Raw genomic sequence first — 19,919 nt, forward strand, 5'->3', positions numbered from 1 at the left:
ATGAATACTTACTTGGTACTTACACTTCCCCGCTCTGGCATGATAATGGCGGCGTTATGTTTTGTCACTCATAATAATTAAAGTGGAAAATAAATTAACATTAGGTTATTAGGTTCTTACAGTGGTACGCATAAAGACATTAATTAATGTTTTATTATTTTTTGATAGTAGATTTTATCTGCGCACTAGATTTGATCTCGGGGTGGTGAAATGAAGATAAAATAAGAATTGTAATGACACATGACACACTTCAAGTGGCCATTGCATCGGCCGCTTAGATTGTGTCATGTGGCACAGTGTACGGTGAACCCAGATAAATTGGGTTACATCGAAACAATTTCGGCCGGATCTACCCTACTGTGCTGCAGTGGGTCGCATGCTGCATTTCGTTCTCGGCTCCATCCGTCTGTTTAAATATCAGTATATGATACTTTCGCCCGGTCATGTTACAGTCCAATCAAGCATTTTAGAATATTTCTCATTTAAGAATAGATACATTAAGAGACAAAAAAATCCGTGACTATACCTCTTTCAATGACGATAGATGAACTATCAATATGGAAGTGCTTTCAATCAAACAAATTCTTCAGCTTTGTAATAAAAGTATAGAAGTTAAGATAATTAGGTACCTACTGAGTGTAAGCGGTTTTTACTGTTAATCCTTAATTAACCTTGCTATTTTGATGTTAAGTAGATTGTTACTATTAAATTATCATTTTGCTATTCTGATGATTTCTGATTGAAGTGACCAACTTTAAAATAAGTATTAGCGCAAATTATATTGTTCTTAAGATAGGTACCTATGTAATTTTGTTAATAAAACAAAACTATATTTAATTCTTTGGCTTATATATTTAAATTCTATATTTAATAATTCGAATTGTCCCACATAATAGTTAATTTTCACATTTCAATCACAAGCACCATTAAATCCTGACAAATATTCATAACATTCATTTTAAAATTACCATATCATTTAATGAAAATAAAATAAGAAAAATAAACATCCAAACCACCTGCGACATTTTTACATTTTACATTTTAAGTATTTTGTTTTCCATTTTTACAGCACACTTTGATTATTTTTTCACATTATAATTTAGACTTGATGGTCTCATGTGAAACTGGTATTATAGTATCTTTACGCACGACTGGTTTCCTCGCGGCTGTAATAGATAGAATTCCGTCAGATGATAATTTGGACTCCACGGACTCAGGCCGACAGCCTTCTGGCAACGCATACTTCCTCACAAACTGTCGAGAAATAAGGCCTTCATCGTCTTTTTTCTCCTCGTGTTTACCTTCTACAACAATATATCCATCAATGGTTTTCACTGTAATCTCGTCGGGTGCAAAATCCTTCACGTGTAAATAAATTTTATATTTATTTTTTTCTGTTTTGACTGTTGAGTCGTTTCTCCAAGGCAAATTCTCTAGCCAATCAATAGAACGCAAGACAACTTCGTCCCCGAACAAAGGTTTACTCGCCGGCCAAAACGACATGTTTGTTTGTTATATTAATTTCTAGAACGTTCAACAAGGCGAACTAAATAAACAAAACCACAGTCTCAGCTGATATGAATTACGAATGAGTGAATGATCAATGAACGCTTCTTGAATGTAATATGTAGTTGTAAAAAATGGCGCCATTTATCTGTCACTGAATGACGTTATTTGTTTTTAAGCTGGCAACACTGGTAGTAACCATAGAGAACATAATAGTATAGATCTTTATCATATCTAAATACTACACCAATCACCGATCATATTGTAAACTGGTTTCGTGTTTCTAAATTTTGTTTGTTATTATTAATATACAACTATATAATCAACTACATTACTCAACTTTCATTCTCTCATGTATCTCATCTGGAATCTTTGGTTTTATATTACACGTAAAATATAATAGATTTCATTTTATCATATACACAATTGTGTGCGAATAATTAAATTTAAATTACTTATAATACAGAAAACAAATAGTTAAAGCTAGATTCCCTCAAAACATATAACATTCTCAATAAGATGCCAAAAATAAACAAGATCTCTTTCCATATGATTCTTCCATCAGTAATAACTGCGGTGTCTTCTAATCTTATAAGATAAAAATATATAAACAAAATCCTCCTTATCAATCAGTCCGTTTGGTATTTTATTTCATTACTTACAAAATCAGTTTTATAATAGTATAATACTTACATTAAAATGGCAGAAAAAATTGCCATTGTAACAGGGGCTAATAAAGGTCTTGGATTCTCAATAGTTAAGGGATTATGTGAAAAGTTTGAAGGTACAACATATTTAACATCGCGTGATGAAAAACGAGGAAGGGAAGCTTGCTTGAAACTGCAGGAGCTAGGTTATACACCTGAATTTCATCAACTTGACGTCACTAACGATGATAGCATTTCAAAGTTCTGCAATTTTCTACATTCAGAAAATAAAAAAGTTCACATATTGATAAATAATGCAGGCATCTTGTTTCTAAAAAATGCGAAAGAATCTAAAATATGCCAAGCAGAAGAGACACTTACAGTAAATTTCTTTGCATTGGTTAAATTTACCGAGAAGATTCTATCTTTTATGGACGACAATAGTACTATTCTAAACATTTCTAGCTCCTCTGGACATCTTTCTAGAATACCATCACAAAAATTAAGAGACAAAATAAGTGACCCAAATCTTGACGTGGAAGGATTGAAAATTTTAATGCAACAATATATTGATTGTGTACTATCAAATAGAAATGCAGACAAATGGGGTGATTCTCCTTATGTAGTGTCAAAGGTTGGTGTAAACGCTTACACGTTTATGTTAAACAGAAGATTGGCAAGTAAAGGTATGTGAAAAAAAATATATATGTATAAAAGAAAACATAGAGAATCAATTATTTAGTAATCTATATATTCGTAAAGTATAACGGTTATCATTTTGGATTTAGGAAAATAGTGTAGAAGTACAATAATTAATGTGCAATATAAACTGTGAAACATGCAATTTTACATAATTTTGATTGAGATAAGAAAGAGAACATTAATTTTTTCCTTAATTAAATGAATAGAGACCTACAATTAGGACTGAAATTATTAGGAAGACTTTCCTCACTTTCTGCTGAATTTTCGAAGCGAATTTGGATGAGTGGTGGAACTCATCGCAACGCTTCTGCTTTGTTATCAGACCAAAAAAATTTAAGTATTACATAATTTTATTCCCCGTGTGGGAATCAAACCCATAATACATACGTTTACACTCACTTTCTTGTGCCACTGCGCTACGACGGCCTCGTCATTAATCTTCTATTGTGATTTTATGAACCATAACCACAATTTTTATAAACCAGCATAATTACCTCATTTTTGGCAGTCATACAACTAAAATGAATAGAAACTCAATAATTTTAAAATAGTCATAAACCTATTAAAGAGCAAAACCAAACACCATTTTACTATTTAAAGAAAATAGGTTTTTCAATTTCCCACCCACTTTCCCGCCCATTTAAAAAAAATTGCGCGTTGCCAAATTCAGTTCCGCATTTCATCTCACCACATGGGATAAACGAAAATATGGATTTCTTGTATTTAGGGGAAATCTCAAGGACAGCAGGATAGACAGAGAACCTAAGTGTCATTCGCTTCTATTGTATATGGCCGATTCCAAGATATGATAAATTGAATGGTAGGTTCAACACCGCGCTTTATTTAACCCAAACGGAGAAATTAAAATACATGATTTAGATATAACTAGCGGACGCGCGCAGCTTCGCTTGCGTATTTAAGGGTGAATTCTAACCCACCCATGAAACATGTGTTCAATGAAATACTTTTAAGTCTAAATTTCAAATTTTATAAAAATCGATGGCGATTTAAAGATTTTTCCACACAAACTTTTAACCCCTTATTTGCACCTTTAGGGGGTGAATTCTAGAAAATCATGAAACATATGTTTATTTAAATATTTTTAAGAGTCTAAATATCAAACTTTATAAAAATCGGTGGCGATTTAAGAATTTTCTCATACAAACTTTTAACCCCCTTATTTGCATCCTTAGGGGGTGAATTCTCGAAAACCATGAAACACATGTTTAATTATATACGTTTAAGAGTCTGAATTTCAAATTTTATAAAAATTGGTGACGATTTAAAAAAAACCTATACAAACTTTCAACCCCTTATTTGCACCCTTAGGGGGAGAATTCTAGAAAACAATGAAACACGTGTTCAATTAAATACTTTTAAAAATCTAAATTTCAAATTTTATAAAAATCGGTGCTGATTTTATTTTTTTTCCATACCAACTTTGAACCCCTATTTCACCCCTTTAGGGTTAAAATTTTTCAAAATCCCTTCTTAGTGGATGTCCAGATTACAAAAGTAAACTTTTGTCCAAATTTAACGTTCCTACGCACAGCGGTTAAGGCTGTGCGTGCGTCTTACCTCAGTCAGTGAGGACAAGTCCTTTCGCTAGTTATATCTAATCCATTGAATAGGATTGACCTACAACCATTGTATTTAAAGCCTTACGCCACGATAGCCTCATTTTGGTTTAATCATAATAAAAACCATATTCACTCAATATATAAAATATTTTTTAGGTATAAAAGTAAATTGCGTCCACCCCGGCTATGTGATATCTGACATGACACGCGGAGTTGGTTCCATTGTTCCTGATGATGCAGCAAAAATTCCTTTGACAATTGCCTTTTATCCTGAACAAGGAGGAATGTACGTATGGCATAATGGTCAAAATGTACCATGGGATGGACCAGACCCCCGTGGATATATTGACGGGAAATTTTAATATGTATGACTCATATGTTTATGTCTATTTTAGTCCAAATAGTGATTAAATGTAAAGTGCCTATATATTTTTGATAAATCGGTAGTTTAGATGGATTGTAGATTCATTTTAAAAATCCTATTTTAACAATGATTCTGTGTATTTTTTTAATAAAAAATGTAATCACAATATTTCCCAATCTTGTCATTGTCCCTTGCAGTGATCTTTTAAATCCTTTATATACAGTTAGTTATTTTATAAAGAACAATTTGTTACGTCATATAACCATTAATAAGACTTTGTGAACACAAAAAATATTTTTAAATCATGGTATATTTATAAAATATTTAATAATTTATATTTCAAGAACATATTTAAAAAATGTGTAAAAAAATTATTTCTTTGAAGCAATTTCGAGGTTTAAAACCTGTACGCAAGTTAACAATAAAAACAATTACATAAAAACGATTCCAATATCAATTTCATCATATTTTTTATTTACACTGAATAATTTTTATATTAAAATACTCTATTCTCATATAATCGTTGTCCATTTGTAGTATCATCATCAACTAAGTCATAACATGTTGTAGGTGTTTTATTAAAAGAGTTTATATAATACTTCATTTTTAATGATCTTTTCGATGAATAGTGGCTCAATAAGATACAAAATCGAACCAATCAATTGGCATCTCATTTTAATAAAAAAAAATAATCTGATGTAACAAGGTTATTAGCAATTATTTATATATAATATATAACGAATATACATATATCTTCAGTCGAGAAAAGAAGTAACAGAACGAAATCTAAGAAATATGATTCAAAAATATAAAAATGGCCGAATTTTATATAAAAACAAAACGAAGACTAATAAAATGAAACATTTCTTTAAATAAAACAAATAGGTTAATTTATTTTACAAATTTCTCATCATATTTCTCTCATTTAAAATATGCTCTCTTAATACAAAGATTTATCGATCACATCAACTGTGTAATTGCAATAAGAAAGTGTTTGTCCGTTTGTTTGGTTTACTTTGCGTCGATACATTCGGCTGGGTGTTGGTTATTTTTGGCGGGGGCGAAGCCTGGGGGTAGAGGGATGGCGTTATATGGCGCCGGGTGGTGAGGCCAGGGCTTCTGTTGGGGCCAGGGCAGCTTGACCCCATTGGGTTGAACCTGTAGATGGTTGAACCTGGTGAATAGATCTTGTTGCTGCTGACTGAGGGTCTGGGGCGTCTTGCCGAAGTTCACGGAGGTCGACATGATGGCGGGGTCCATTTGGGTCCAATCTGAGAACATCGCGTTCGTATTGTAACCTAGAATGTTAAGTTACTACATATTGGAAAATAAATGGTTTAAGTTTCAAAAGATAATATTAATAATGTAAAGTGATTAATAATATAATGTAATGATTAACTGTTGTTAATCAAAATTTTGTTAATTAAAATGATGTTTCTGTAAAAATACTCGCTATCCTGACAAGGTTGTCATATTGATGCAATGCAAATATTGTATTCAAATCCAGCTACATTCATTTTTTAAAAAACTTTTTAAATATTTCTCGTTCCAGAGTTTGTATAAAAGATTTCAAATAATATTAATTTATAAATACCTTGATGGTGTCCCTGGTGGCGAGGCACACCGACACCGAACGCGTTCATGTGAGAGAAGCCGGGTGGTGGGAGTCGAGACCGGCGGACACGGTCCATATTATCACTGTAAAAAAAAAATTTTATACATATTTATTATTACTCTTAGGAATGTACGTATAAACCATTCTCAATTCTGAGATCGATCTTGAGATGCCGTTAACATTCACAAAATGATAATCTATGATACAAAACGGCATGTCAAGGTCAATCTCAGACAGAGGAGTTAAGCTTAAAAAAAATAATATTAGTCCTATCTGTTTGTGTTACTCACCCACTAGATATATTATTCAACATGACCTCCGTTTCCATCATTTCGGCTAACGCTTTCTGTGTCTCTTTGAAGGGATCAAAGTCGAGGTCGTCGTCGCCGTCGCCGGCCGCGCGGCTCGTTGAACCCATTGCTACGTTGATTGGTATATTTTCATTTGCCCGTATATTGTTCATTCTGTAATTAATGTGTTGTGTATTTTTTACGCTGTATCTCGCATCTAGCGGGGAACCAGATGAACCTAGTAAAGACACTGTGTTAAAGGACCACAGCGGTGCATTAGAAATTGATTTATATTCTTTACTAAATTAAGTAAAATAATGGTGGATTTTGTATTTTCTTTACATCACGACAAAAAATAAATTTAACAGGTTTACACTATAAGCCAACGATATGCCATTTACTTTATATGCAGTATACTTCAAGCCACTCAATGCTCACAGCATTGTGCGGTAAATAAAGGCAATCTATGTGTGTAGTGGATAGTCTGACAGTAAAATATGGTTGTAGGTTCTATCCTAGCTGTAGAAATATTTCAAAATTTATATTAAGTTCCACCTCATAAAAGGTTTCAAAAATTAGTATGGAACGGAGAATAAAAAACCGTATGGAAAAAATAGATTACCTTTGCTTATGCTCCATTTCTAGCCTTTCAGCGCTCAACACGTTATGTGGCAAATCGAGGCGGTCGATACGATCGTGGCCGCCCCGCGCTAATAACATACGCATCTGCTGCGCCTTGTGGAAGTCCGTGAAGAATTTGTCCATTGTTTCAGATTGATAACGGCCTTCACTCTGGAAATTAGGTATGGAAACATGCTAAGAACAATTTCGCGCTTTTTGCAAAGGAACATAGGGGGAACCCAGTAGTTACTCCGTTTACCACACACCATCCAATTTTTTTAAACATTACGATAGTAAATAATTTAAAGATGAACATTCTTCTGAGTGGGAATCGAACTCACAACCAGATCATAGTCAGACACTGTGCCACAACATCCTTAAATAAAATTTAATTAAGTCATATTTGTAATATATACTATAATGGTTTCTTTATATTAAAAATTATGGGGCAATCAGAATAATATGTACTTGAGCGTAACAACACTCAAGATATACGAAATACATAATATATAATTATAAATAAGTTTTACATACGTAAATTTAAAAAAAGAAATAAAATTTAAAAAACCAATAAAATTATAAAAGAACTAAATAAAATGTAGTACACATTTTTACAATTTTATTCTTAAAGTAGTATGGTTATTTTGAATTATTTTATCATACCACTATAAGCGTAAAAATAACACTTAACTAACTAAATTCAGTTTCTTTTTAAGATAAGAGAAGAATGAAGAGTAAACAGTACTTAAACATTTTTTTAAAACTACAATAAAAATAATTTAAAAATATACACTTACAGCAGCTTGTGATGATTCAAAACCATTAACAAGACCGCTTGGCATTTGTGGATGACTTTGCATTTGTTGCATATGTTGATTGTGAAGCATAAACGCCATTGGGTTACCCATTGAATTACCCATTGAGCTGCCAATGGAACTACCCATGGAGTTACCCAATGAATTACCCATAGAACCCATATTACCCATAGTATTTGTGGACAAATTATTTGTGGCCATAGAGTTAACCAATGTATTTGTGATAGGATTGTTTAAGGAGTTTGCTGTCAATGTGTTTGTCATTGTATTCCCTAAAGAGTTTGTACCCATTGAATTGTCTACTCTCATGCCGAACGGTGGAAGCATATTGTGATTTGGATGAAAATTAGCACCTGGAAATATAGAAGTTAATTGTTAATTTTATATATTTCGATACTATATAATTTAGTTTAGTTTAGCGTAATTTAATTTAGTATTTTTTTTACTTAACGCTATACCCCGCCTATAGGGTGTTACAGGGAACCCAGGTTCAGTGTCTAACTGTTAACGCGACGGTTGTGGGTTCGATTTCCATCATTCCACGGGGGAATGAGTCATTTCCTTGGTCTTGTAAGAAGACAAAGCGTAGCGTCGAGGTCTGCTACTCATCGTAATGTCTCGAAAATTGGGCGGAAGGTGGGAAACCAATGTAGGTACGTACCAGTACGATCTTAACACTAGGTTCCCTCTGTCTTCCTTACTATGTGCAGGCTACAGCGTAAAACTAAAAATAATTAAAATAAGAGTAATCACTACATGAATTTATTATGCTTACCTAATAATTCACTAGCAGACTCAAGTCCTATACTGGGCGTTGGCATATAATGTTTAGGTTCCACCATACCATTGTGTTGCCGGAGCATCTCGTTGTGCCTCATCAACAAGGTCCTGCTTCTCATGAGCTCCTTTTGATCCATCATTTGACCTTGGGCCGTGTGATTTAACGATCTATCAGTATTAAGATACATATCCCTATCTAATAACCCATACCCGTTTAACGGTTTCATTTGAGGAACTAAATGATTATCAATGAGTCCCAACAACATTTCTTTATTCCTTTGCATCATCATAACTTCGTTGTTGGCATCATTTAGTAGATTGTGTGTGTCATCGTCTAACAAACTGTGATCACTGTTGTCTAATAAATCATGATTTTCCAATAAACTGTGTCTATCCGATTCTAATTCGTCTAATTCATTTGATAGATAGTGTGTGTCATTTTCAAATACTGATGAGTTTTGTGTGTTATTTTGTTCCTTGGTTTCATTAATTTCTGGCTCAATTTCACTAGTACTATGTGAGTTCTTCTGTTTGGATTTGTCTTTCTTTTTGCTGGGCCCATTTGTGTGGTTGTCTTTACTTCTGCTGGTTTTGGTGTCTGTGTGGTTTTGGTTTTGGTTGTGATTGTCTTTGTGTTTGGCTTGCGACTGTTGTTGGAGTGTGGGACTGGATGATTCTGATGTGCCGTTTTCTTGTGACTTTACTGTGAATAAATATTTTATATATGAATTAATATTGAATATATTCACTTTTTTATTGGGGAATGGGCAAATTTTGAGGAAGTACTTCATAGTAACATAAACGCGATTTTCATAATTAAACCATATTTGTCCATTAGTAAATACTTCTCAAAATTCATAATACCTTTATAAGCATTCTTTTTTGCAGAACATTGATACCAAAAATTGTTAATTTTCATTTAAACCAAATAATCTCTAATCTAATAAGGATAAAATATGTAAATATGTATAACATACTAAAATCGTAGTATAACATACTAAAATCGTAACACATGGGATATGCACACATAGAATCAAGACTTTTATATTGATATATATGTATATTTTAGCTTTTCAATTCTATATATCCCCTACTTGGATACTGTGGCACAGTGGAACAGCGTCATACTGTAACGCGACCGTTGTGTGATCGATTTCCAATCGGGGGAATGAACAATTATCATTTTCCATTAATTTTAAAACAAAGTGTTGTCGAATTTCGCCACTCAACACGCAATACCTTAATTTCGAATTCGAAAAGGAAGCCAGAGTGTTTTGACACCAGTTTCCCTCTAACTATACCGCTATGCGGCATGAAACTATAACTTACCTATATGTGGTTCAGGACTGGCTCGCTTGCTGATTGGACTCTCGGCGGGCGGGGAACACGCGAGGCTCGGCCACGCCTCTTTACCGTTACTATTGCTGTTACCACTGCCGTTACCGTTACCGTTACTGATGCCGTTACTATTGCCGTTGTAGTTTATGTTGCTTGTACCGTTCACTGATTCTTTCTTTGATCTGTAATTTGTATGGTATTCAAAATTTTTCATATTTTAAAGAGGTATACAGTATATGTCTTAGCTCAAATATCAGTGGAGACAATTTAGTACATGTTAGTTAAGATTAATGTTTATGTTAAGCAAATTCATTATAAAATGTAAATATTTATATAAAAAATAATCAATATTTTTTCATAATAATAGATATATTTTTATTCATTAATTATTACAAAAGAGGCGTGGTGGCAATGCGTCTGACCGTAAGCACAATGGTTGAGGGTTCCATTTCCACTGGGGAATTGAATTCATTTCATTCCCTGCTCTGGTAATAAAAAGTGCGAAGTTCCGTCACTCAACATGTAATGTCTAAAATTCACGTAATAGAAAGTGGAGAATGAAGAGTGTTAACAAAACAAATCAAAACCTGCAGTGATACAGCATGAAGCTGTAAAGAATTGATATTTTTTATAGCTTCACGTTATAACCCATACTTAGCAGGATAAGTGAACCTGGGCACTTTGTACATTAGCACTAGGTGCCCAGGGAAGTATCATAATGGGAATGGAGTGCCTCAACACTCTATTCCCATTAAAATATTTCCGTTACTTTCCCTCGATAAAAGTATAGAAATAATATAATACTCACTTAGACGTACTGACTACATTTATTTGAGACGATGTGACCACTGTTGTCGGTATAAAGTTAGACTGATTGCCTGCAAGCAAAAATCAATAAATAATTCAAAAATATGCTAAAAATATTGATATATTGAAAATATAAAACAATAAAATATTATCACATACCATCTTTTGTTTTACTGCCGCTTTCTGAACTCGTACTAGAACTACCTGCAATTTAATTGTAAAACATATCATGTTTGTCATAAAGAGGCCGTCGTGGCGCATAGGCACAAGCGTGTGACATATAAACACGACGGTTGTGGGTTCGATTCCCACTTGGGGATGTCCTAGTCCTTGAACCGTAGTATCTGCCTACCTTTGCTATGTGCAGGATACAGCGTGAAGTGACTGAGTAGTATGTGTACTATATTTTTTTTATTTACATATACAGTGAAAAATAACTAAAGATAGGTGCTCAGTTTTGATTTTAGAATTTTTCTTACTCTTGAAATAGTAAGACAAATCGCAAATATACATACCACGGAAACAATCAAAAAACCGCGCATTCATCTACAGCTAACTTCACGGTCGAAATGTAGTTACGGACAGGAGCATACCATCATGAGCATTCCTCTCGTCGCCGCGGTCGCCACGGTCAGCGCGGTCGGGGCGGTCGCGCTGCTGCAACAGCTGCTGGTGCAAGCGCCTCTCGTACACCTGATGGAGGCCCGCGTGCATCTCCTCCTTCGTAAAAGACGCTTGGGGATCACCTGGAGTTAATAAATAAAATATTTTTATTTTGGAAATCATAAAAATGTTCAGGCCAGTCGTGGCACAGGGACACAAAGAGTGACTGTAAGCTTGACTGGTTGTGGAGTCAATCCCCACTTGAGGAAATGAAATATTCATTTAAATTTAAAGATCACATTTCGGCGAAAAGTGGGGAACGAGTGTCATAATACTAGGTTACCTCTGCGTGATACAGCGTGAAGCTGGTTTATTTTATTCATAAAAATGTCCACGTAGCCAAAGTCAAATTCACGCCTCTCGCGAGAATCGAACTCACAACCGTTACGTGTACTAACCTAGCTCGTGCAGATACATGCAGTCCGCCTTGGGGCAGGGCATATTCTTCATGAAGTTGGCGCAGTACTTGGTGGTGCCGAGCGAGCCCTTCAGCACGCGCCCGTCCAGCGTCACGTTGTTGACGCCCTGGATGGCGCGCAGCGCGTCCGCCGGCGATATGTACGTCACGTACGCGGACGCGGACGGACCCTGGATATCGAAACATTTTTTACAGACACATTTTTTTAAGGGAAATAATCGGTATAGCAATTTATCCTACTATTCTATCCTTCTGTCTAATATTATAAATTTTAAAGTTTGTGAGGATGGATCGTATCTCAAAAGAGGTTTCTTTAAAGTTACGACAAAATCGCTTTCCGGCGTCGAATTACATTCAATATGTTCCACTTTCACGCGAAGTCTACTAAAGGGGTTTAAATAAAACTTTACAGTAAATTAACTTAAACATTAGCAAAAGTATAAGACACATCAATAAAGTCTCCAGAGAATTAATTCTTTTTTTTAACTTATATTAATTAAATCAAAATCTTTATTTAATTTGAATCGTCAAACTATATTAAAATATGTCTAGTATTAGTTATACAGGATGATCCCACGAAATTGGAAAGCAGTTTTGCTGAGAAGCGATATATAATATCTAAAAATAACATAATTTCCTATACACAGGCGTGCATGGCGGCCGCGACCTTGACCTTGTTTAAGGCCGCAGACGGCTTCGCGGTCGAAACACCTGTTACAGTTATCTACAGGTAGGAAGTACCGGTTTCAATTCCAATGACTTCGTAATGTTAAGTAAATATTATTATACTTAAATATTTAGATATCATAATGTAGAAATAAAAGAAAATTTAAAAGAAATAGCGATTAAAATTTATCAATAGCAAAAGTAAAATATATAGCCTATGAATTTCTAGTTTTCTGCTTTTATTGTATATATATTGCTAATTAAAAAAATGGTAATCAGGCGAGTTAATAAAAAATAAATTATATTTGAGTTATTATTTGTTACAGGTACTAACGGAGTTTAGGCTTATATTCCATTAAGCTTGAAATGTCCAATTAGAACTAACCTGTGACCCTGCATATGCAGTACTTTGGTTTATAACTACTTTGTGTATTTTGCCATATTTCCCAAAGTACTCTTGCCGTTTGAGAATCTGAAAAAAGTGTAAATATAAGAAAAAGTTGTAAATGTATGTTATATATTAACATAATTGATCGTGCACTTCGCGTCTTTCTACAGTACAGAACATCGACATCGAATCTTGGCTGCCCTAAACATAGCTGTAGATGGTAGCATTGATTTGATGTTAAGATAATTCTTACTTTTGCATATTTTTCTTCTGAGTGCACAATACACTAAATTAGGACACCTTACTTAACAACGATAACGACTCACCGCACCACATCGCATTACATAGTATACACACCTCGGGGTCCGCCAGCCGCACGGGCAGGCCCACCACGAACACGAGGTTGTTCTGCACGACGCGCACGTTGGCGAGAGCGCGCCGCGACTCCAGCGTCTTGTTGCGACGCTTCTGTTCGCGCGCCTTCTTCTCCGTCTTTATTGCGGCTACCTGCAGACACATGGACAACACCATCAAACACATATAATAATAATGATGACAGCTAGAGACCTGTTTGTGTTGGACCTGTGCCCACACGAAAATATCAAATTCATTACAATCCGAGATCATAGAGGAAAGAGAAATATGTTATTTCACATTCCTCGTCTTACAAAGTTTGTTAGTAATAATAATAATAAACCCGCAGGGCAGCTTGTGGCAAGTTGTGGAGTGGCGCCCCACGGACCTGAGTCCTCTGGAAGGGAATTGTAATCTATCCCCCGCCTTTGGCTTTCCTATATTTGCCGACAGAGTGCAAGCATTAAGCAAATTAACGTTGAACTAAAACTACGTTCCTATGATAATTATTCAATAACTATAGTCAAAGACAAATAACCTAATTTGCCTGTTCTGCCAGTCGGCCAGTGAGGCCAATCGGGGCGCAGAGGCAGACTCGAGAAAATGAAATATTTATTTAAATTTATATTTTCATTTCTTCGTTCTGGTGTCGACGGAAAGCGCGGCGTTGAGTTCCGCCACTCAACACGCAATGCCTCCAGAATTCGGCGGAAAGTGGGGAACGGAACGTCTTAACACGAGGCTACTCTGGCTACTCTGCTGTGTGCGTGAAGCTAATTTCATAATTTATTTTATTTTACCTGTTCTTGACTGAGAGGTGTGAAATCTGCCGGGTTCTCCGGGTACGCCTTCCGACACGCTGGACACAGGCCGTTCTCGCCCTCCCGAATACGATTCCAACAAAACCTGCATATCTGAAAAAAAATTAAAATCGCTATTAAATTTCGAATAATATAAAAAAATAAGACAAAATTAGCTCAGAGTATATGAATAAATAAAAATAAAAAATCTTTATTGAAACTAATAAGAAATGCATATTACAAAGATTTCGATAATGGCTACTTTAGTTATTAAACATCCACCACCAGAAAATCAACAAATAATTCTATTCACTAGTTAAATGTTAACTAGTACCTACTTAACACAATATTAATAAGATCAATAAAAGTAAAGTAAAGAAAAATAGTAACATAAAAAATATAACATATGCAATAAAAATGAAAATGAAAATGTTTTTATTGTATCTCAAATATGTAAAAATCAATTAAAAAAATTATTAGATTAATATAATTTTGTTCCTTTTTTTATGATGTTAAATAATAACAAAATAATAGAAAAAACTATACATACTGTACTGTTAGAATTATAAAGAAAATAACCTTAGTAGGATTTTACCATTTAGGATTACTAAAGCATCTAACTAGGCATGTATTTTGTATTTCTATAAGTTTTATTTTGTGCAATAAAGAACATATATATTCTTATCAGGTTACTTCAAAGTCATATATAAATTTTAAATATTGTTTTTTTGTGTAATAAAGCACTTAAAATTAATTGAAAATTTGTGAGGTCCTATTTGAACTCACAACTGTCGTTCATTTAGATATATAGACTATAGACATCATATGTTTTGATATAAAATAAATCAAAATTTATATATAAATGTAAACACTTAATTTAATATCAGCAATTCTTTCTTAATCTACATTGTGGAACATATGATTGTGATAACACTTGTAAATAAATAACATTGGAAAACATGAAACTTTCTTGATTTTTTCATTGAACTTTTTAACAAAATAATACACATTTTTAAAATATTTATGTCTTTATGTTATGAAACAAAGTTTTCAACGAGTAAGTAAGGCTAATAATTTTGTCTTGATGATATTGACAGTTGCATGTGATATATAATACAAAAAAATGCAAATTTTCCTTCAAAGAGTTACATGAAACATAAATAGTATATATATAAAATGTTGAACCTAGAACTGTTAATTTTTATACTTGGTAAAAAGATATAAACACTTACTTGATAACCACATGTGCACGGGTAGAAGTGGAGATCGTCCACTTCCAAGGGTTCCATACACAGGGGACATTCCACCTGAAAATGAATGCATACCAAAAATAAGACATACTAATATAATTTTAATAAAATAACTAAATATCTAATTTTATTCACAAAAAAATACATTAGTAAGATTTTAGCCTCTAGGAATATTATACTTCAAAAGCCTTATACAGTTTCTAAATATTTTTTTTTTGTAAGAAATCCTTTAAAAACAAAATATTAAAATATAATTCAATTTATTATTAATTGTTATTTGTGTATAATTATTATAGGTGAAGAAAAAATAATCAATTAATTTTAACATCTAATCCAATCTTATCAATATTATTTAAAAAAAAAACAATTCGTAAAAAATCTAAATAATGCTTGTATAACTGACTTTGTAAATTGACATTACAATTGTAATTTCCTCGTTTTTATTTTAAATTAAAATATTGTATATTATTCTAGGGCTATATCTATAAAACAGCAAATTCAAAAAAATCTCCTTACCATATGAACATAGAAATATATGGTGTAAAATATTTTTTTCAACTATTCATATATATGGAAAACTATCTGTTACTTAATGCTTAATAAAATTAGCAAATCCAAGCAAGAAGCAAACCCACAACCATCTCATTTAACTATGTCAGGAAAAGAGTAAATTATTGTGATTGTTAAATTTTACTCACTAACACATACTATACAGATATTTATATATAAGAAAATAAACAAACAAGACATTGTAGGCATAGTAAATTAGATATGGTAATTTAAAATATTTATAAATTAACCTTAATAAGAAACATTACTAAATGTTAGATCATAATTATTTTTTAATGTTTTTTCTGTATTTTTTAACGTACATAAACAATATTGGCAAAATTACCTGCTCTTCTCCACTCTGATTCAAAACTGACATCCTAGCCCTAAGAGCTAATTGTTCAGTACTTTCCAGTAAATACGAACAATACCCTACCTCCTTCTAACCTGTAACAAAAGCAAAAGTATTGTTTAAAATAAAACTAATAAAATGCCAACAAGTTGTACATTAAGTAGCTAGTTAATAACAAATCTATACAAATATGTCTAACATTAAAATAGCTGGTACCAACTGGATTACCAAAGCACATAATAAATCAACATGGAGAAAGATGGAGGAGGCTTTTTACCCTAGAGGGGCTCTACAGTAAATGACAAATAACCAACAACACCATAATATAAACACCTACTTAACTATAGATAGTTTATTCATCATAAACCTAAGTAAATATATTTTTAAAAACAATTTTTAAAGTCACTTCCCAAGGTTATATTTTTTCATCTTTCTAAAAATCCAACATAAGTTTAATGCAAACTGCATTCATCTCTAATAAAAAGACTGGTTCAAGACAGAAGAGTATGTGTATAAAACATTCAATTTATATTAGATTTTCTTACTTGGATAATCCAAGTAAGAAAATCCACAAGCAGAAAACAAGTTATTTATCTATATATATTTATATACATATATATAAAAGGAGATGTTCCCACTGACTGAGGTAAGACGCATGCACAGCCGTAACCACTGATGGTAGGATCGTGAAATTTGGACAGATGTTTATTTTTGTAATGTGGACACCCACTAAGAAGGGATTTTGAAAAATTTTAACCCTACAGGGATGAAAAATACGAGTTGAAAGTTTGTATGAATTTTTATTAATCTGCATAGATTTTTATAAAATGTTAAATTTAGACTCTTAAACATATTTAAGTGAACATATTTTTTAGAAGTCACTCTTTAAACTGAAAATAATTTCATAAATTCATATAGTTCAAGAGAGTGAAGCCGCCCAGGTCGGCTAGTATTTCATATAGGTACAAGATTAATTACAAGAATATTGTATGACATATAATATTAACATCTTGAAACATAAAAAGTAATAAATAACTGAATATGCAATTTTAAGTCCTATATTCCTATACACACTAATAATATCTACACATCTATTTAACACCAAGAGAATGTTAGTTACTCAATGAATGCAATCTTCAAAGCTCTCATATTATGTAAGTATTAGAAAGGCATTATCATAGCCGTCAACATTTTAAAATAACAAATACTTATATGAACAGAGACCATTGCTGTGCAGGGGCAGAGGGGTTTAACTGTCTATGTGATGGTATGAGTTTGATTTACACTAAGTGGGAAGAATTATATTTATTCTTGCTCCAGAACAAGGATAAATACAATGTCTGTCTGTCAACAAGAAAAGTAAGACTTTGAGCTTCATCACTTAACATGAATATGCTTATGTCTTAAAAATTTGGCGGAAAGTGGGCCTCTGTCTAATAGAACTAAAAAATATGAATGTAAAATATGAATATGAATGTTGTAATTTAATTATTATTGTTTAATTTTGCACTGTATTTTTTATATTTATAGATATTTGGTCAAAATTAACTAAATCTTGTCTAATAATCATAAATAGACTACTTAATAGAATTAGAGTGAAGTTAAAAAAGGATAAAAAGAATATGATAAAAATTAAGGTGCTCTTTAATTTAATATAAGTAATATGTATTTACTAAAATGGAAAACCTACTGGATTTCAATTAGGTTTTACCATATAATAAGTGAATCAGAAAAAATATATAATTTCAATATTGTGCATAACAAGTACTATATATGTGAGTTATTGTGGTTAGACATGATAGATTGCAATTTAGAGTAACTAAATGAATAAATAAAAAAAATAATACTAAATTTAGGAATAACATAAATTAAATTACAGAAATATAGTTTATCTTTTAAATAAAAATGTAAGCTAATTATTATTATTATTTAATTTACTGTTTCAATGAAGCTTATATTATATTAATGTAATCTTTACTTAACTATCATTAAAGCATCTACAATATTATTGGTAATTGGTATATACTAACAATTTAAGTACAAGAATTACAAAATTAACCACAGTTTTGTAACTTCTTTGTATTATCATAGTATTGCTAATGCTTTTACTAAATATTCTCACATAAATCTTGCCTAATGGATATTTAATTCATCAAGTGAAAGCTACTTACTTGTTTTGCCTATTGAAGGTTTACCATCAAACACATATTTTAAGATAAAGGTAATAAGAAATAAATCAGACCAATCAGATTTTCCAAAAGTTAATTGTTAATAACTGCCTGTTACTTTTGTTTATTAATGAATCACAATATGTTCTCTAAACAATAAACTTCATCATACAAATTATACTAGGAATGTTAAATTAAAACTGTGCAAATACTATGTTGACACTTTGAAAACGTAACGAAAAAATTGAAATTGTGTAAAGTTTGTAATTATTGAGTGATAGAACTAAACCGTGTTTACAGATTTTTAGCAATAACTCGGAAAGATAGTGATTGCAACAATGACTCAACCTAGCTTTGACAAGTTCATAATTTGACATTTTTCTGTGGAAAAAACATTACGATATTCACTATTGCTAGGATAGTCTGAAAATAATCCAAACACTCGATCACTAATGGAAATATCAAGATTACAATGTAGAACACTAATACACCGTTTACGTAGCATTTTAAATACCTACTATTACGCTAAGGTACGTCCGCCAGCTGCCATTCAAAAGAATATGTGGCATAAGTCAAACTTTCATTTCGTACAAGGATGCACTAAAAATAATTATAAACACTCGAGGCACAACTTATTACGTTAAGAAACCAGTACAGTATTATAACGTCGACCGATTCCATTTTTGGAGAAAATAAATCGATGTTTACCTTACGTCTCTTCTCAATGCAAATCTTTTTCTATTGCAGAATCAAGATTGCTAACCCTTCCGCTAAAGACGAAGATGAATCTTCTAGAATGAGCCTACTATGCGGTTCACGATTCAATTTAATTTAAAATGCAAAGCTGAAATACAACTGTCCCGAAGATATTTTCTGCGAGTTACTATACATTTGTTTTATGAAATGGCCTAATCTTTTACAAGATTCCGTTCTGTGATTCCATAGACAAGTCATTTGTTTTTTATTTCGAATAATGAATGAACAATTTGTACTATATTTATGTATGTATGAAAATATTTTATTCATTATATGTTAATATAAAATAAATTGATAAATACTTTTAGGTAAATAATAATCGTAAAATGTATATTAGGTATGTGCTTACATATATTAATTTTATTTTTATACGGGTATCACCTTTCACTCTAATGTCTGCTCCAGACTTACATCACAGACGCATAAAAATAAAAAAATTAAGCAATCAATATTTAGAATAGACAGGTCACAAGAATTTATAATTAATTAA

General features: G+C 32.4%; 2 protein-coding genes and 1 pseudogene across 6 annotated transcripts; 1 reads left to right on the forward strand and 2 right to left on the reverse strand.

Annotated features, from left to right (window-relative positions):
• Positions 1–832: 832 nt before the first annotated feature.
• On the reverse strand, positions 833–1,635 carry LOC146529659 (protein lethal(2)essential for life pseudogene; annotated as a pseudogene). The gene has a single exon (XR_014879036.1). The product of XR_014879036.1 is annotated as a protein lethal(2)essential for life pseudogene (transcript).
• An 84-nt stretch (positions 1,636–1,719) lies between these two features.
• On the forward strand, positions 1,720–4,967 carry LOC146529660 (carbonyl reductase [NADPH] 3-like). The gene is made up of 2 exons (XM_085202202.1): positions 1,720–2,839; positions 4,592–4,967. The coding sequence occupies exons 1-2, from the start codon at positions 2,206–2,208 to the stop codon at positions 4,795–4,797; spliced, it is 840 nt and encodes a 279-aa protein (XP_085058328.1). The 5' UTR covers positions 1,720–2,205; the 3' UTR covers positions 4,798–4,967.
• A 280-nt stretch (positions 4,968–5,247) lies between these two features.
• Cnot4 (CCR4-NOT transcription complex subunit 4) lies at positions 5,248–19,626 on the reverse strand. Of its 4 annotated transcripts, none has more exons than XM_085202200.1 (17): positions 19,382–19,626; positions 16,500–16,600; positions 15,587–15,661; positions 14,355–14,468; positions 13,558–13,707; positions 13,198–13,284; positions 12,127–12,316; positions 11,659–11,811; positions 11,225–11,269; positions 11,067–11,136; positions 10,250–10,440; positions 8,916–9,623; positions 8,123–8,493; positions 7,327–7,496; positions 6,705–6,878; positions 6,394–6,497; positions 5,248–6,070 (listed from the first exon to the last, which is right to left on the reverse strand). In XM_085202200.1, the coding sequence occupies exons 2-17, from the start codon at positions 16,530–16,532 to the stop codon at positions 5,811–5,813; spliced, it is 2,895 nt and encodes a 964-aa protein (XP_085058326.1). In that variant the 5' UTR covers positions 16,533–16,600; positions 19,382–19,626; the 3' UTR covers positions 5,248–5,810. The 4 variants fall into 4 exon arrangements, with proteins under 4 accessions (XP_085058326.1, XP_085058323.1, XP_085058325.1 ...); XM_085202197.1 differs by having other exon boundaries at positions 5,248–6,097; XM_085202199.1 differs by lacking the exon at positions 19,382–19,626 and adding an exon at positions 19,192–19,235 and having other exon boundaries at positions 5,248–6,097.
• Positions 19,627–19,919: the final 293 nt, after the last annotated feature.

Source organism: Heliconius melpomene, chromosome 18 (assembly GCF_056956725.1).
Source record: "Heliconius melpomene rosina isolate 202511_hmr_F chromosome 18, ASM5695672v1, whole genome shotgun sequence".
Lineage (NCBI taxonomy): Eukaryota > Metazoa > Arthropoda > Insecta > Lepidoptera > Nymphalidae > Heliconius > Heliconius melpomene.